A 17,587-nucleotide genomic window follows, 5' to 3' on the forward strand; every position below is an offset into this window, starting at 1 on the left:
TCTACATTCATGTGGGTGCTACCATGATCACGGATAGTCCTGAATTAATCTGAATAATGATGAGTGAGAAAGTTAGACACACAAATGTCATACCCACAAATGCTAACCCCCCCTTGTTATTGTAATGGTGAGAGGTTAGCATGGCTTTGGGGTAAGATATTTGTGTGTCTAACTTTCTCACTCATCATTATTCACGATTCATTCTGGACTATCTGGTACTGTCATTCAGGACTATCAGTACTGGTACTCCCTCTATATAACCATGTTAATTTGACTCATTATTGTTATTCACTGTGTATTTATTCCACGTGTCACTATTTCAATGTTGTTGTTTTAAAAAAAATCTTTAATCTGCATTGTTGGAAAAGGACCCGTAAGTAAGCATTTCAGTGTTAGTTTACACCTATTCTTTACGAAGCATGTGACAAATAAAATGTGATTTGATACGATGGTCCTTTAACATTAGCTAGCTACAGTAGCGCTCAGTGACAATGTTGTGCATTTCTTTTTTTTACCTGGTAAGTTGACTAGGAACACATTCTCATTTACAGCAACGACCTGTGGAATTGTTGCTATCGAAGTTCACATTATTGGTGGTCTTACTTTGATCATGAAATTAATTCAGCACCTCCTCACTTTGCATCTGTGCCTTCATAGGTATGATATTGCTTTAGTATAGACTACCATCAGTTTGGAAACAATCTGTTCCTGTTCATTCTATATGACAATTCTTACTCAATCTTCACGCACTTCCACCTCTACTTTTGTAACATTGATCCCTTAAGTTTTCTGTGTTAAGTCTGTTACACTTCTCAGCTTTTGTAAGAGTGCTTTTTCTCTTGGAAAACTAAAAAGTGAAATGAAAACTCTTGAAACCCCGCTTGACCTCTAAATATAGTCACTCGGGAAATCCTATTTTTCAATATGGCCGTTGTATGGCAGCATTTCTAAGCAACGCCTCCCTTTTTATCTTTTATGGTTTCATAAATTCATACAGTTAAACATCAAAAAACCTCCACCAGCAAAAAGGAAATGACTAAATAAAAACACAGTGCCCTCCCAGCCAGTTAGTCAGTATTTTCCAAGGGTTTTATTTTTCAAAAATTCAACTGATAATGGTGCATTGGTAAATTTTCAAAGGTTTATACCAATATTTTACTTCAATGCTGTTACTAGTGAGAGAAAAAAACATTCTACTGGTTAGTTCAAACATAATTAGGTTTGCTAGACATTTTTCAAAATGTTAAAGTAAAGATTCAAGGTTTAAAAAAAAAAAAAAGAAAAAGAAAAAAAAGTGCCAATTCAAACTCAATAATGATGCTGTAATCTTGTCCGCTCATCAACTTCACTCTCTTAAAGCACATTGGTTAGTGTTCATCTCTTCCTATGATTGAGTTTTCGCCTCTTTTTCGGCTGTACCTGACACTTTATTGGTTATCTCATTTGTAAAGATTATTGGTCAGTACATGGAGCACTTTGGTGCATTAGCAATTTTAGCTTTACAAGAAGCATTAGAAAATGATTGTTCAACTAACCAATAGGTATTTACCGGTATTCGGAAAAGCCAGACACACCCACCATTTTAATTTCAATTGATATTTATCCTGCCAAACCAAATGTGCCTTGTACTAACATACAGCCCACCCCTTAAAAGCCCAATTATGTGCTACCGTACACTATAGCAGGGATGATCTATAAGTCAATAACAAGACAAGACTGAAATCTGTGCAATGTGGTTATAATTGATTGAGATGTCTGGGTGGAACTTGTGCAAACCAGCTATGTCATCTGCTAAGAACAGCACTTTTACCCTCCCTGAAGATATACTGCAACCATTTTACAAAAATGGACATTTTGACTTATTCGTTTTTAGGATTTTTTATTGATGTTGTACTTTAAAAAAAATGTTGATGGCGACACATACTGTAGATTACAACATTCTTGTTTTAACATAGATGACAAGATACTTGTCAATTGTACAATATTTATAGTTTAAGGAAATAATGTAAACAAATTTAGCATATTCTTCCACATTTAGGTTATTTTCCTCTCACGTCTCAATCTTTCAGTCACTACAATTAATGCGGTGCTATAGCCTTATTAGCCTCAGTTTATTAGCAATACGTTATCCATTCTTTTCTAGTTTTCATTCATTACTTATTGTCCTGGATTAATTTAGCTGCACATTTTGTGGCCTTTTCACTCACTGAATCAGTAAATGATCTTTCAGAATCCTAAAAGCCAGAATATTTCCATCTTGTTATCAAACAGATATATGTTCTCCTCAAACATCAATCGGTGGTTCACCATGCAAATGGTTTAATCTGCTTGTCACAATGAAGGTTCCGGGTGACTGACTTTAATAAGCCCTCAGCATATAGAGATCCAGGAATTTTCACCCCCCCTTGTGCAACCCTTGTGTACATCAAAGGTCATGCTAATGTTATGGTGAATAAATGGATAATAAATATTTCTGAACGGTTTGTCTACTCCTTTGATAAAATGATACAACTTGGCCCCATTTTAAACTTAGTATTTTTTAATAAGTCATGTTATGCCACTGTAGGAATAACTAAACAATAATGGTCATGTTTTCAAAGATTTCTCAACCTCTCTGACGTACAATACAGATGTCTAAGGCTGATAATAGATCAGTATCATTTGAGTTTGGATGCATTTCACGAGGCAAAACTTAGATGTTGAGGAGTAGTACATTTTCATCACAACCACACCACCACCTCACACCTACCACACTGTGTTTTGTCACAGAATAATAATATGGCTTTTTAGACTACTTCCCTCCCATAGCTGCCCCTTTTCGATGAGTTTAAAAATGTAATTATTTTGGATTGAAACAGGTCTTTAGTATATGCAATGCATTACCCAAAATGAATTACCCACTGGCAGTGTGCTCAATCACTTTTTTTTCTTTCAACACTCCAAGAAAAGGAAGGGTAATCAAAACCTTTTAACCTATTAGAGGGATGACTTTTACAATTGAATCACAGGGGACCACAGGTGAGATAACAAGTCATCCAAGCCCTCCTTGCCAGTGTGTGTTTCCCCCGTTCTCCATGTTATTTAATGTTTATCTGTTTTAAGAGGCACCACTTCAAGGCGCCCACTTCAAATGTATGTTTTAATAGCATTTAAGGATGTTTTTTTTTCTCTAATTCTTGGAAAAGCAAACTGGAGTGGGGGAAATTAAGGTGCATCTCGAAGGAAACCATAATAGAATTGATGAATGCCGTGCACTTGAAACTACTGATGTTCTGATGCCATTTAACGTTCTAGTGCATTAACGTCTCGAGTCATTACAACATTTAGGCTTTAGTGATTTGATCATGGTGCGTTTTTAACTGGAAGAATTACAGAAGTTTTCAGCCAAGGATTCTTAAGTTATTAGATACAAATGATCACCTCTGCATTAAGTATAGATTTTCTTCCCCCACGCACTTAAGACTGGAAGTTTGTCTTGTAAGAGGATGATAGCGAATTAAGCTCCATACTCCATTTGTCCAGCACTCTTTGATGGGCTAATTTTATAACAGCTGATTTGGTCATTCTCTGGAATTATCTAGAAAGTGGTCAGGTGGTCTTAATACTCGATGCAGGGAAGTTTTCAGAAGGGACTTTCAAACAAATCAATTTATACCATGTCTGGGTTTTAACAAATCTAGGCTACCACTTCTGTCTAGACTGAGTGAGAATGTTTGTTTGCTGTTGTATACAGCCATAAGATGGATAATCTTTGTATTCTTGAAGTTGAAATCCAACCTTTTCTACATTCTTTCTTTGTCTTCCACAGATTGCCACAGCTGTGAAATTTTTACAGAACCATAAAGTCCGTCAAAGTCCACTGGAAACCAGAAAAGTTTTCCTGAAGAAAAAAGGTGAGCGACGTTTGTGGCGCATGTTGTTTTTGATGTAAATACTAGTTAATTACTGTTGTAATACTGTATTGAAAATCCCCAGCAATGTCTCTCAAATTTGTTCAATACCATATGTAAATGCAAAAGCCTAATCAGTCCCAACAGGGCCTCTACAGTATATCCGTTTTATATGCATTGATGTTCACACAATCCATGTTGATGCTGAAGCCGGGAATCTGATGGACATTGGCCAGAGATGTTCATGCAATGTTGTTTTGGGGGGGGGGTTGGTTGGCTTTTAGGGGTCAAAGGTCAAGGCCATAGCTCTTTGCCCCGGGCGTTGGATCGTGGTCGATTTTGCTGCGGAGTGCATGATTCAAGCTCTGTGGATAAATGACCCACCCGTCGGGGCGCTTCTTTGGGCTCAGGAAAATTAATATTGACAAACCCTCCTGCACTTTCAATGGAATTGTCAATGATATTACCTTTCAGCATTTTTAAGCCTTTTACTTAATTTAGCCGTTACCATAAATATGAGGTACGACATTAGAAGGTGGAATTAGATAGGGAGAGGGAGTCCGTTTGCCGGCTCATCAGTTTCTTAGTACAATACATTATGATTATTAGATATGATCATATGTCTGTTTGTCTACTGTAAGAAATGTTATGCTCCCAGCGAACAGCATCAGCGAGTTGTCTTATCTCTCTTTTTAATATGCACTACCCCTAATCCATAGGTTACATATTTATATTTATTATGGATCCCCATTAGCTGCTGCCAAAGCAACAGCTACTGGGTCCAGCAAAATGTAGGCAGTTTATACAATTTTAAAAACATTACAATACATTCACAACACACTGTGTGCCCTCAAGCCCCTACTCCACCACTACCTAATTTCTACAGTAGTAAATCCATGTGTAGGTTGGAGTCATTAAAACTCGTTTTTCAACCACTCCACAAATGTCTTGTTATCAAACTATAGTTTTGGCAAGTCGGTCAGGACATCTACTTTGTGCATGACACAAGTCATTTTTCCAACAATTGTTTACAGACAGATTATTTCACTTATAATTCACTGTATCACAATTCCAGTGGGTCTGAAGTTTACATACAGTAAGTTGACTGTGCCTTTAAACAGCTTGGAATATTCCAGAAAATTATGTCATGGCTTTAGAAGCTTCTGATAGGCTAATTGACATCATTTGAGTCAATTGGAGGTGTACCTATGGATGTATTTCAAGGCCTACCTTCAAACTCAGTGCCTCTTTGCTTGACATCATGGGAAAATCAAACAATAGTACGCAAGTATAAACACCATGGGACCACACAGCCATCATACCGCTCAGGAAGGAGACGCGTTCTGTTTCCTAGAGATGAACGTACTTTGTTGCGAAAAGTGCCAATCAATCCCAGAACAACAGCAAAGGACCTTGTGAAGATGCTTGAGGAAACAGGTACAAAAGTATCTATATCCACAGTAAAACGAGTCCTATATCGACATAACCTGAAAGGCCGCTCAGCAAGGAAGAAACCACTGCTCCAAAACCACCAGACTACGGTTTGCAACTGCACATGGGACAAAGATCATACTTTTTGGAGAAATGTCCTCTGGTCTGATGAAACAAAAATAGAACTGTTTGGCCATAATGACCATCGTTATGTTTGGAGGAAAAAGGGGGAGGATTGTAAGCCGAAGAACACCATCCCAACTGTGAAGCACGGGGCGGCAGCATCATGTTGTGGTGGTGCTTTGCTGCAGGAGGGACTGGTGCACTTCACAAAGTACACTGACCCCAAGCATACTTCCAAAGTGGTGGCAAAATGGCTTAAGAACAACGAAGTCAAGGTATTGGAGTGGCCATCACAAAGCCCTGACCTCAAGAAGAACTGAAAAAGTGTGTGCGATCACCACTTTATTTTAATAATGTGATATGTCAGAATAATAGTAGAGAGAATGATTTATTTCAGCTTTTATTTCTTTCATCACATTCCCAGTGGGTCAGAAGTGTACATACACTCAATTAGTATTTGGTAGCATTGCCTTTAAATTGTTTAACTTGGGTCTAACATTTCGGGTAGCCTTCCACAAGCTTCCCACAATAAGTTGGGTGAATTTTGGCCCATTCCCCCTGACAGAGCTGGTGTAACTGAGTCAAGTTTGTAGGCCTCCTTGCTCGCACACGTTTTTTCAGTTCTGCCCACACATTTTCTATAGGATTGAGGTCAGGTCTTTGTGATGGCCACTCCAATACCTTGACTTTGTTGTCCTTAAGCCATTTTGCCACAATTTTGGAAGTATGCTTGGGGTCATTGTCCATTTGGAAGACCCATTTGCGACCAAGCCTTAACTTCCCGACTGATGTCTTGAGATGTTGCTTCAATATATCCACATCATTTTACTACCTCATGATGCCATCTATTTTGTGAAGTGCACCAGGCCCTCCTGCAGCAAAGCACCCACACAACATGATGCTGCCACCCCTGTTCTTCACGGTTGGGATGGTGTTCTTCGGCTTGCAAGCTTCCCCCTTTTTCCCCCAAACATAACGATGGTCATTATGGCCAAACAGTTCTATTTTTGTTTCATCAGACCAGAGGACATTTCTCCAAAAAGTACGTTCTTTGTTTGCAGTTGCAAACCGTAGTCTGGCTTTTTTATAGCGGTTTTGGAGCAGTGGCTTCTTCCTTGCTGAGCGGCCTTTCAGGTTATGTCGATATAGGACTAATTTTACTGTGGATATAGATACTTTTGTACCTGTTTCCTCAAGCATCTTCACAAGGTCCTTTGCTGTTCTGGGGATGATTTGCACTTTTCGCACCAAAGTACGTTCATCTCTAGGAGACAGAACACGTCTCCTTCCTGGGCGGTATGACGGCTGCGTGGTCCCATGGTGTTTATACTTGCGTACTATTGTTTGTACAGATGAACGTGGTACCTTCAGGCTTTTGGAAATTGCTCCCAAGGATGAGCCAGACTTGTGGAGGTCTACAATTTATTTTCTGATGTCTTGGCTGATTTCTTTTGATTTTCCCATGATGTCAAGCAAAGAGGCACTGAGTTTGAAGGTAGGCCTTGAAATACATCCACTGGTACACCTCCAATTGACTCAAATGATGTCAATTAGGCTATCAGAAGCTTCTAAAGCCATGACATCATTTTCTGAAATTTTCCAAGCTGTTTAAAGGCACAGTCAACTTAGTGTGTGTAAACTTCTGACCCACTGGAATTGCGATACAGTGAATTATAAGTGAAATAATCTGTCTGTAAACAATTGTTGGGAAAATTACTTGTGTCATGCACAAAGCAGATGTCCTAACCTACTTGCCAAAACTATAGTTTGTTAACATTTAATTTGTGGAGTGGTTGAAAAACAAGTTTTAATGACTCCAACCTAAGTGTATGTAAACTTCCGACTTCAACTGTAATTTATCTTTGTTGCAAAGTGTAGTTTCTTTTTATTTAGTTCAGTCACATGATTTCTTAATTTACAGTACGTTTGCCAATCAGTTGAGCTGCCAGACTTAAATACCATACCTTTTGCATCATCCCTCTCAACAACACAATTTTTTAAGTCCTCATCAATCCAAGGGGATTTAACAGTCTTTACAGTCATTTTCTTAATTGGTGCGTGCTTATTAGTAACTGGAATAAGTAGTTTCATAAATGCGTCAAGTGCAGCATCTGTTTGCTCCTCATTGCGCAACACAGACCAGCAAATATTCTTTACATCGTCAACATAGGAATCACAACAAAACGTCTTGTATGACCTCTTATACACTACATTAGGCCAAGCCTTTGGAACTTTGCTTTTCCTAGATATGGCTATTATATTATTATGTAATATATTGTGATAACTACATCCTATGGATTTGAACACTGCTTTAAAGCAAATATCTGCAGCGTTAGTAAAGATGTGATCAATAAATGTTGAAGATTTAATTCCTGTGCTGTTTGTAACTACCCTGGTAGGTTGACTGACAACCTGAACCAGGTTGCAGGCACTGGTTACGGTTTGAAGTTTTTTTCTGAGTGGGCAGCTTGATGATAGCCAGTCAATATTTAAATCAACCAGAAAATAAGAAAGACACCCCAACTTCACAAGCTGCACTGACTTTTTAATGATTGAGATGGCTTGGGCCCTTAAGTAGTTCATGAATTGTTGGCAGTGGCACCCAGGACATTGGCTTAGATTGTTCTACAACTGATCACTGCTTGTTTATGAGCCCATTTTCTTTATGAGCCCTCTTTTCAAAACAGTTGTTTACTTGGGGACTAATTCATAGTAAGAGCTCAGGGATTTGGCTTCTATCATTAGAGCAGCAAAGCAGTGAAAAGTGAGCCTAAAAGCTCCATGACCAGAGGTAACCCGAAACCAAATCCATTGTTGCCGGCTGCTACTACACACATCAGCAGGCTATAATGACTTCCAATATCTTTTGAAATGTACTTGCTTTGTGCTTCTCATTAGCAGCAACTAAGGACTATTCTTAATCCAGTGCCATTTACTACACTCTTCATGAGAATAAATGTATCCACTTTCTTTTCTTCTTTGATATCCTTTGTTTGTTTGATGCTCGCACCAAAGATTTTTATAACTAACCCGATATAGATGAGAGCCTGTTGTTTCCAATGGGAGCAAATGTATCATAGTGGGCAGAACAAGCAAGGAGGTAGGCAGTGCCAAGCACGCGCTAGTGCGATCCGATTGGCGGGTTCTAGCATTTATTTGAATATTTCCGTTAGGGAACACCTACTCTGTGAAGTGCACATGTGCAATAACTCAATTCGCTCTTACCCTTACACTCCTAAACAATGCAATTTTTTTTTAACTTTGGCAAAGGGTAAAGTCAAAATGCAGTCCACTGTTTTATATACACTACCCTTCAAAAGTTTGGGGTCACTTAGAAATGTCCTTGTTTTTGAAAGATTTTAAATTAACATCAAATTGATCAGAAATACAGTGTAGACATTGTTAATGTTGTAAATGACTATTGTAGCTGGAAACGGGTTTTTTTTTTTTATGGAATATATACATAGGCGTACAGATGCCCATTATCAGCAACCATCACTCCTGTGTTCCAATGGCACGTTGTGTTAGCTAATCCAAGTTTATAATTTGAGAAGGCTAATTGATCATTTGAAAGCCCTTTTGCAATTATGTTAGCACAGATGAAAACTGTTGTGCTGATTTAAAGAAGCAATAAAACTGACCTTCTTTGGACTAGTTGAGTATCTGGAGCATCAGCATTTGTGGGTTCGATTACAGGCTCAAAATGTCTAGAAACAAAGAACTTTCTTCTGAAACTCGTCAGTCTATTCTTGTGCTGAGAAATGAAGGCTATTCCATGCGAGAAATTGCCAAGAAACTGAAGATCTCGTACAACGCTGTGTACTACTCCCTTCACAGAACAGTGCAAACTGGCTCTAACCAGAAAAGAAAGTGTGGGAGGCCCTGGTGCACAACTGAGCAAGAGGACGAGTACATTAGTGTATAGTTTGAGAAACAGACGCCTCACAAGTCCTCAACTGGCAGCTTCATTAAATAGTACCCGCAAAAAGCAGTGAAGAGATGACTCAGGGATGCTGGCCTTCTAGGCAGAGTAAAAAAAAAAGAAGCAATATCTCAGACTGGCCAATAAATAGAAAAGATTAAGATGGGCAAAAGAACACAGACACTGGACAGAAGAATAAATAAGTGTTATGGACAAACAAATCTAATTTTGAGGTGTTCGGGTCACAAAGAAGAACATTCATGAGATGCAGAAAAAATGAAAAGATGCTGGAGGAGTGCTTGACGCCATCTGTCAAGCATGGTGGAGGCAATGTGATGGTCTGGGGGTGCTTTGGTGGTGGTAAGGTGAGAGATGTATGCAGGGTAAAAGGGATCTTGAAGAAGGAAGGCTGTCACTCCATTTTGCAACGCCATGCCATACCCTGTGGACGGCGCTTAATTGGAGCCAATTTCCTCCTACAACAGGACAATGACCCAAAGCACAGCTCCAAACTATGCAATAACTATTTAGGGAAGAAGCAGTCAGCTGGTATGCTGTCTATAATGGAGCGGCCAGCACAGTCACCGGATCTCAACCCTATTGAGCTGTTGTGGGAGCAGCTTGACCAAAGAAAACAGAGTTTGAAGGACACAATTATTTAAATAAAAAAACATTATTTATAACCTTGTCAACGTCTTGACTAAATTTCCTATTCATTTTGCATCTCATTTCATGTATGTTTTCATGGAAAACAAGCATATTTCTAACTGACCCCAAACTTTTGAACGGTAGTGAGTATATACAGTTGAAGTCGGAAGTTTACATACAGTTGTGGACAAAAGTTTTGAGAATGACACAAATATTAATTTTCACAAAGTCTGCTGCCCCAGTTTGTATGATGGCAATTTGCATATACTCCAGAATGTTATGAAGAGTGATCAGATGAATTGCAATTAATTGCAAAGTCCCTCTTTACCATGCAAATGAACTGAATCCCCCCAAAAAAATTCCACTACATTTCAGCCTGCCACAAAAGGACCAGCTGACATCATGTCAGTGATTCTCTCGTTAACACAGGTGTGAGTGTTGACGAGGACAAGGCTGGAGTTCACTCTGTCATGCTGATTGAGTTCGAATAACAGACTGGAAGCTTCAAAAGGAGGGTGGTGCTTGGAATCATTGTTCTTCCTCTGTCAATCATGGTTGCCTGCAAGGACACAGGTGCCGTCATCATTGCTTTGCACAAAAAGGGCTTCACAGGCAAGGATATTGCTGCTAGTAAGATTGCACCTAAATCAACCATTTATCGGATCATCAAGTACTTCAAGGAGAGCTGTTCAATTGTTGTGAAGAAGGCTTCAGGGCGCCCAAGAAAGTCCTGCAAGCGCCAGGACTTTCCTAAAGTTGATTCAGCTGCGGGATCGGGGCACCACCAGTACAGAGCTTGCTCAGGAATGGCAGCAGGCAGGTGTGAGTGAATCTGCACTCACAGTGAGGCGAAGACTTTTGGAGGATGGCCTGGTATCAAGAAGGGCAGCAGAGAAGCCACTTCTCTCCAGGAAAAACATCAGGGACAGACTGATATTCTGTAAAAGGTACAGGGATTGGACTGCTGAGGACTGGGGTAAAGTCATTTTCTCTGATCAATCCCCTTTCCGATTGTTTGGGGCATCCGGAAAAAAACTTGCCCGGAGAAGTCAAGGTGAGCGCTACTATCAGTTCTGTGTCATGCCAACAGTAAAGCATCCTGAGATCATTCATGTGTGAGGTTGCTTCTGAACCAAGGGAGTGGGCTCACTCACAATTTTGCCTAAGAACACAGCCATGAATAAAGAATGGTACCAACACATCCTCCGAGAGCAACTTCTCCCAACCATCCAGGAACAGTTTGTTGATGAAAAATGCCTGTTCCAGCATGATGGAGTACCTTGCCATAAGGCAAAAGTGATAACTAAGTGGCTCGGGGAACAAAACATTGGTATTTTGGGTCCATGGCCAAGAAACTCCCCAGACCTTAATCCCATTGAGAACTTGTGGTCAATCCTCAAGAGGCGGGTGGACAAACAAAAACCCACAAATTCTGACAAACTCCAAGCATTGATTATGCAAGAATGGGCTGCCATCAGTCAGGATGTGGCCCAGAAGTTAATTGACAGCATGCCAGGGCAGATTGCAGAGGTCTTGAAAAAGAAGGGTCAACACTGCAAATATTGACTCTTTGCATCAACTTCATGTAATTGTCAATACAAGCCTTTGACACTTATGAAATGCTTGTAATTATACTTCAGTATTCCATAGTAACATCTGACAAAAATATCTAAAGACACTGAAGCAGCAGACTTTGAAAATTAATATTTGTGTCATTCTCAAAACTTTTGGCCACGACTGTACTATCCCCCATAGTACAAAGGTCAACCTATTCTATTCTGTGCAATAAATAAATGTTTGGGGGCAGGGTCATGGGCCTGGCCAATGGTAATGGTCGCTGACATAACATTTTGGAGGCCCTCCAGTTGACTGCAGTGACCCATTTTTGCGGTTTTAAAACTAATTTCTTGCAATTCTACACATTTTGCCATGGGTCACATTATAAACATTGTAACAAAATCAAATGGGGCCCCATGCCATGACAAAAATACTCCTGAATGCATAGTTTTTATTTTATTTTAGATTCTCCTTGACTATTTAGCTTGTATTTTGGTGATTATTAGTTCTCAAATATGATCTTATTTAAAACATATATAGGTCCATTATCTTTTCTTCATACTTTTCTATCTGGTTTTAGTCATTTAAGTACTGAAATAGTAAAGGCACATGGATCCACAAGAGATTGGGAGAAAACATAAAACACACAACCTGGCACGTTTCGTCTTTGGGCAAAAAAGTCATTTGGACATGCTTGAGGGATGATGATCAAAATATAAACACATGTAAAATATTGGTCCCAAGTTTCATGAGCTGAAATAAAAGATCCCATAAATTTTGCATATGCACAATAAGCTTATTTCTCTCAAATGTATTTACATCCCTGTTAGTAAGCATTACGCCTTTGCCAAAATAATCCATCCATCTGACAGTAGTGGCATATCAATAAACTGATTAAACCGCATGATCATTACACAGGTGCACCTTGTGTTGGGGGCAATAAAAGGCCACTCAAATGTGATGTTTTGCCACAACACAATGCCACAGATGTTTCAAGTTTTGAGGAAGCGTGCAATTGGCATGCTGACTGCAGGAATGTCCACCAGACCTGTTGCCAGAGAGTTTAATGTTCATTTCTCTACTATTAGCTGCCTCCAACTTCGTTTTAGAGTATTTGGCAGTACGTCCAACCGGCCTCACAACTGCAGACCATGTGTAATCACGCCAGTTCAGGACCTCCACAATCGGTTCTTCACCTGCGGGAACATATGACACCAGCCACCTGGACAGCTGATGAAACTGTGGGTTTGCACAACTGAAGAATTTCTGCACAAACTGTCAGAAACTGTCTCAGGGAAGCTCATCTGCGTGCTCGTCGTCCTCACCAGGGTCTTGACCTGACTGCAGTTTGGCATCGTATATGACTTCAGTGGGAGATAATGCTCACCTTCAATAGCCACTGGCACACTGGAGAAATGTGCTCTTTACGGTTGAATCCCAGTATCAACTGTACCTGGCAGATGGCAGACAGCATGTATGGCATCATGTGGTTGAGCGGTTTGCTGATGTCAACGTTGTGAACAGAGTACCCCATGGTGGCGATGGGGTTGTGGTATGTGCAGGCATAAACTACGGACAACGAACACAATTTCATTTTATCGATGGCAATTTGAATGCACAGAGATACCGTGACGAGATCCTGAGGCCCATTGTCATGCTATTCATCAGCCCCCATCAACTCTTGTTTCAGCATGATAACGCGCAGCCCCATATCGCAAGGATCTGTACACAATTCCTGGAAGCTGAAAATGTCCCAGTTCTTTCATTGCCTGCATGCTCGCCAGACATGTCACCCATTGTGCATGTTTGGGATGCTCTGGATTGACGTGTACGACAGCGTGTTCCAGTTCCCGCCAATATCTAGCAACTTCGCACAGCCATTGAAGAGGAGTGTGGCCACAATCAACAGCTTAATGAGAAGGTGTCGCGTTGCGTTAGGCAAATTGTGGTCACACCAGATACTGACTGTTTTTCTGATCCACGCCCCTATCTTTTAAAAGGTACTGTATATGTGACCAACACATTCATATCTGTATTCCAAGTCATGTGAAAGCCATAGATTAGATCCTAATGAATTGATTTCAATTGCCTGATTTCCTTAAAATCTTTGAAATTGTTACATGTTGCGTTTATATTTCTGTTCAGTGTATATGGTAATGTTACCAATAGAGAGCACTTCAGCCAATTCACACCCCGACGGTAATATTGCTAAGCAGACATCAGTCGGTCCAGGTTCTTTTTCCCTGTGACCCCAAAATTGGATTGAAGCAAGTGTTGTTTTCTTTTGGTTTCTTTTCCCTGGACTGCCTTTGAGTAGCACCAGGTTACTATGATATTTGTAAATGTGCATGTTCTCAAATTGCCTTGTAAGCAAAAAGCCATTTCTACTGAGCTTCACCTTGAACAATGTAATTATGTCACAATGCTGTATCACTTTGTGAGCTCCTTGCATGTGTTGAAGGGTAGGAGGGAAACTAATATTCTAGACAAAGTGCTGACTAATCTTAAACCAATTTCAGTTTATTAAATTTCATATAAAATGTTCCTTTTTTCATGGTCCTGCTGAGTTCACTGAAGCAAGTTCACCTTGCCCTTATTCATGTTATTGCAGAAGACTTCCCAATGAGTTATGCCCATCATTCTCGCTCTTGTTAGATTTCTCACATATTTTGGGGGGTAGAGTTTCAGATAAAGAAAGCTCAGAGCCAGAAAGGTCCGCATAATAGGCATACGTTTGATGATGTTGCCTGCTTTATTTGCAAGACTCATTGATTAGGTATGCAGAATGCAGAGGTTATTAAAACCTTATCAACACAAGATAGAATTCTCATATTATTACAAAGTACATTTTCTTCAAGGGGTAAAATGTGTCTTTCATGTGATATGTCCTATTGTATATCAAATGGTTTGAAATAAGACTAAAACATATTTGAATCTCAAATCATTGTCATGCTGTTTTGAATCCTTTCCCATCATGATAGGGGGAAAGTAAACTGTACTAATTGTTCACTATTTTCTCTACTATTAGAATTTGAAATCATATCAAGAACATTTCTAAATGTCAATTGATGTTGATCTGGAATGTTCAGAAGAACAGACTCAATTCAAAGTCAGTGGGTTAGAATTTAGAATTCTCTTACAACATTTTAGCCACTGGTGCCTACTGGTAACATAACAATTAGCTAATGTGGCTTAAAGGCATATTTAAAGTTTATGGTGATAGTTAACTTTTTTTTAAGTTGTATCTTTTATTTACCTAGGGTGTTGACTGACTTACTGTCGAAACCATTTTTACATTTGTTAGTTGGTTCAACAATGTCCAGAATCTCCTGGTTAGCATTTTTGGATAATGTAGCAATACTACTGGAAGTGGATTGCATCAGTTAGTGGTTCATTCAAAAGCGTGGAGAAACAGCTCTGCTTTCATTAGTAAGAAACGCAGAATTGAACCATTCCTGCTTTAATCATGCTTTTGAATGCCTCGCTAACTGGTACAATCCGTTTTCACTAGCATTGCTAAATAAAAAAATAAAAAATGCTAATCAGATTATTCTGGATTTTGCTAAATAACCAGCTAACAGATATGTAAAACGGTTCGGTTGAAAAGACAACATCCTAGGTAAGTCAGAAGCAAGCTAATGATTTTTTTTTTTTAAGGGATCGGCAGGTAGCCTAGTGGTTAGGGCGTAGTAACCGAAAGGTTGCAAGATCGAATCCCTGAGCTGACAAGGTAAAAATCTGTCGTTCTGCCCCTGAATAAGGCAGTTATCTCACTGTTCCTAGGCCGTCATTGAAAATAAGAATTTGTTCTTATTTAAATATTTATTTAACTAGTTAAATCCTAGTTAAATAAAGGTAAATTGTTCATTGACATTTTTATGTTATGTTCAGTTAGAGAATATACTTTCATAATAACTGTATATTCTTATTAAAGGTGTTTGTCACTTATTCTGCTAAAAAAACTATTCACGAACAGGCCTACATTCACATGTAAGAGCAGCATTGAAATGAGTCAAACCCTATTTCATTTGCAGAAGGCCACACCCCATACCAATGAATGTGGTGACTATTGGCCCGTTGTCTGTCTCATCCTTTACGAGCAAAGGCAAACATGATGATGGACAAGATGACAGTCCAATAGTCACTGCCTCCTCCTCTCTCCATGTATCCACAGCCTACCAAACACTTCTCTCAACCTTTTGACCCTGGAACTCAATTACCTCCTCCCTTCTGCTATGAGCACAAATATATGTCACTCTTAATTTCTAATAGAGTTTAATGTCATATTTATGTAAATACTTCCCGATTTTACTCTATATTAACAGGCAGAAATGTCAAAGCACACATAAAATGAAACAATACCATCACCCGGTAGAGTGGAATTTAAATTGGATTCCTCTCTCTGCCAGTACTTATGCTGGCCAGCTGATGAAGGGGAAAACAGGGCACACTTTGATTGCATGTTGCAGATTCTTTACACAATAATCTCGCCTCCACATTATTATTTCCTTTCAGATTTGTGCCCTAATCTACGCTGAAGGATGCCTCTTGTTATTTCTCAGCTTTTTTCCCCCCAAGGAGATCCTAATAATGTGGTCTATTTCAATATGCATAGAAAAAAATGTCATTTTGTGTTTTGCATACGGTCAATGTCACTGAATGAATGGGAAATGTGCTGAAGTATTTCTCACAGCCCCGATATGACTCTTCGATTAATAAAGTATCTAAAATATCTTATTCTAGGAGATGTTAGAAACTTAGACACTCCAGAACTAGTAAAAATAGGTATTTTTAGATCAATATGTAATTATGCATGTTCGCTGAAGGCTATGTGTCAGGTAGTTGACTTGTTTTGAGATCTTGAACGTTAAACCTACAGCATGCACAGAGGGGTATTTACAAAAGGATCCTTTCCACCTTCGTTTGACTTGATATAGTGAATAATAGACCACTCATGTTGTCCCTACTTACATGCAAAATAAGGGATATAATCAGTGCCAAGCTATATAGTGCCATAAACAGTACATAGGCTTAACGACCCCCCCTTTGGGTCAATATGAATAAGTCCACATAGTCCGCATCAATGGTTGTTTTTCCAATCACAGCAGGCACGATTTGGGGGAAATTGCCATCTAAAAGTTATGTTTTCTCTTTTGTAATGAGTTGTAATGTATTCCTGACTCATATTGGCTGTTGCGCTATCTAGGCCCCACAATTAACAGTTGCAGCACCTGAAGAGCTCTGTGCCTCATTTTGGCACAACGATTTTCCCTTTGCAACTAGCAAGTGCACACGTAGGCTACATGTAATGACAAAAATAATCTAATTTCGGCAACAGTGAAAGCACCCCTTAGCCTTTTTTCGACATGTTTTGAAAGCAGGCCTTTAGCTGAGACTGATACATGTCCAGAAGGGAAGCAGTAACTGCCCTGATTACGTTGCAAAATGACTGGTAGACTGGGGATATGTCTACTGTGGCATCATATTCAGAATAATCATATAGACTTTTTAAAATAAGGGTGTTAAAAAAAACAGTTATTTTTATTCTGAAAATAAGCTTCCAGTAGTTGTTTGGCTCAATAAGCTGAAGAAGTAATACAGCAGGTAACTATATATAATAGGTTTCACCCTGAGTAGTGGGCCATTGATAGAGGGTCATGGGGAACATAGGATTACCATTTGATTACCATTATTGATATGAAGGGTAAGGATAAGGTTCATCATTCCAGATATTAATAGGATGTTGTTTGCAAGTGGGGTTATGCGACTCACCTCTCGGACAAAAATGGCAATGACCAAGGCCTGCATAGAAGGTAAAGGGATTGATGTGGTTATAAATTACTCCACGGCGCCACCTAGCCCCGGCTCTCTCCCACTTTGTCATCAGTACAAGGCGATAAAGCAGGGAAATGAGAGGAGAGTCTTCTTTTTTAATACATAAATGAATAAGCTATGAGAGTGGTCATTATTTAGGGCATGCCATTTTCAAGCAGCAATAGTGCCATTCTCGGGGACA

The 17,587-nt window shown here is 39.4% G+C and overlaps 1 protein-coding gene across 1 annotated transcript in view; it reads left to right on the plus strand.

The window, feature by feature from the left end:
- The window catches only part of pex14 (peroxisomal biogenesis factor 14), a 103,310-nt gene that overhangs the window by 41,964 nt on the left and 43,759 nt on the right, over positions 1–17,587 (plus strand). The window contains exon 3 of the mRNA XM_071371932.1: positions 3,809–3,893. Within this exon, the coding sequence (XP_071228033.1) occupies positions 3,809–3,893 (85 nt within the window). The remainder of the gene's footprint in view (positions 1–3,808; positions 3,894–17,587) is intronic.

The sequence above is a fragment of the Salvelinus alpinus genome, chromosome 28, assembly GCF_045679555.1.
Source record: "Salvelinus alpinus chromosome 28, SLU_Salpinus.1, whole genome shotgun sequence".
Classification (NCBI taxonomy): domain Eukaryota; kingdom Metazoa; phylum Chordata; class Actinopteri; order Salmoniformes; family Salmonidae; genus Salvelinus; species Salvelinus alpinus.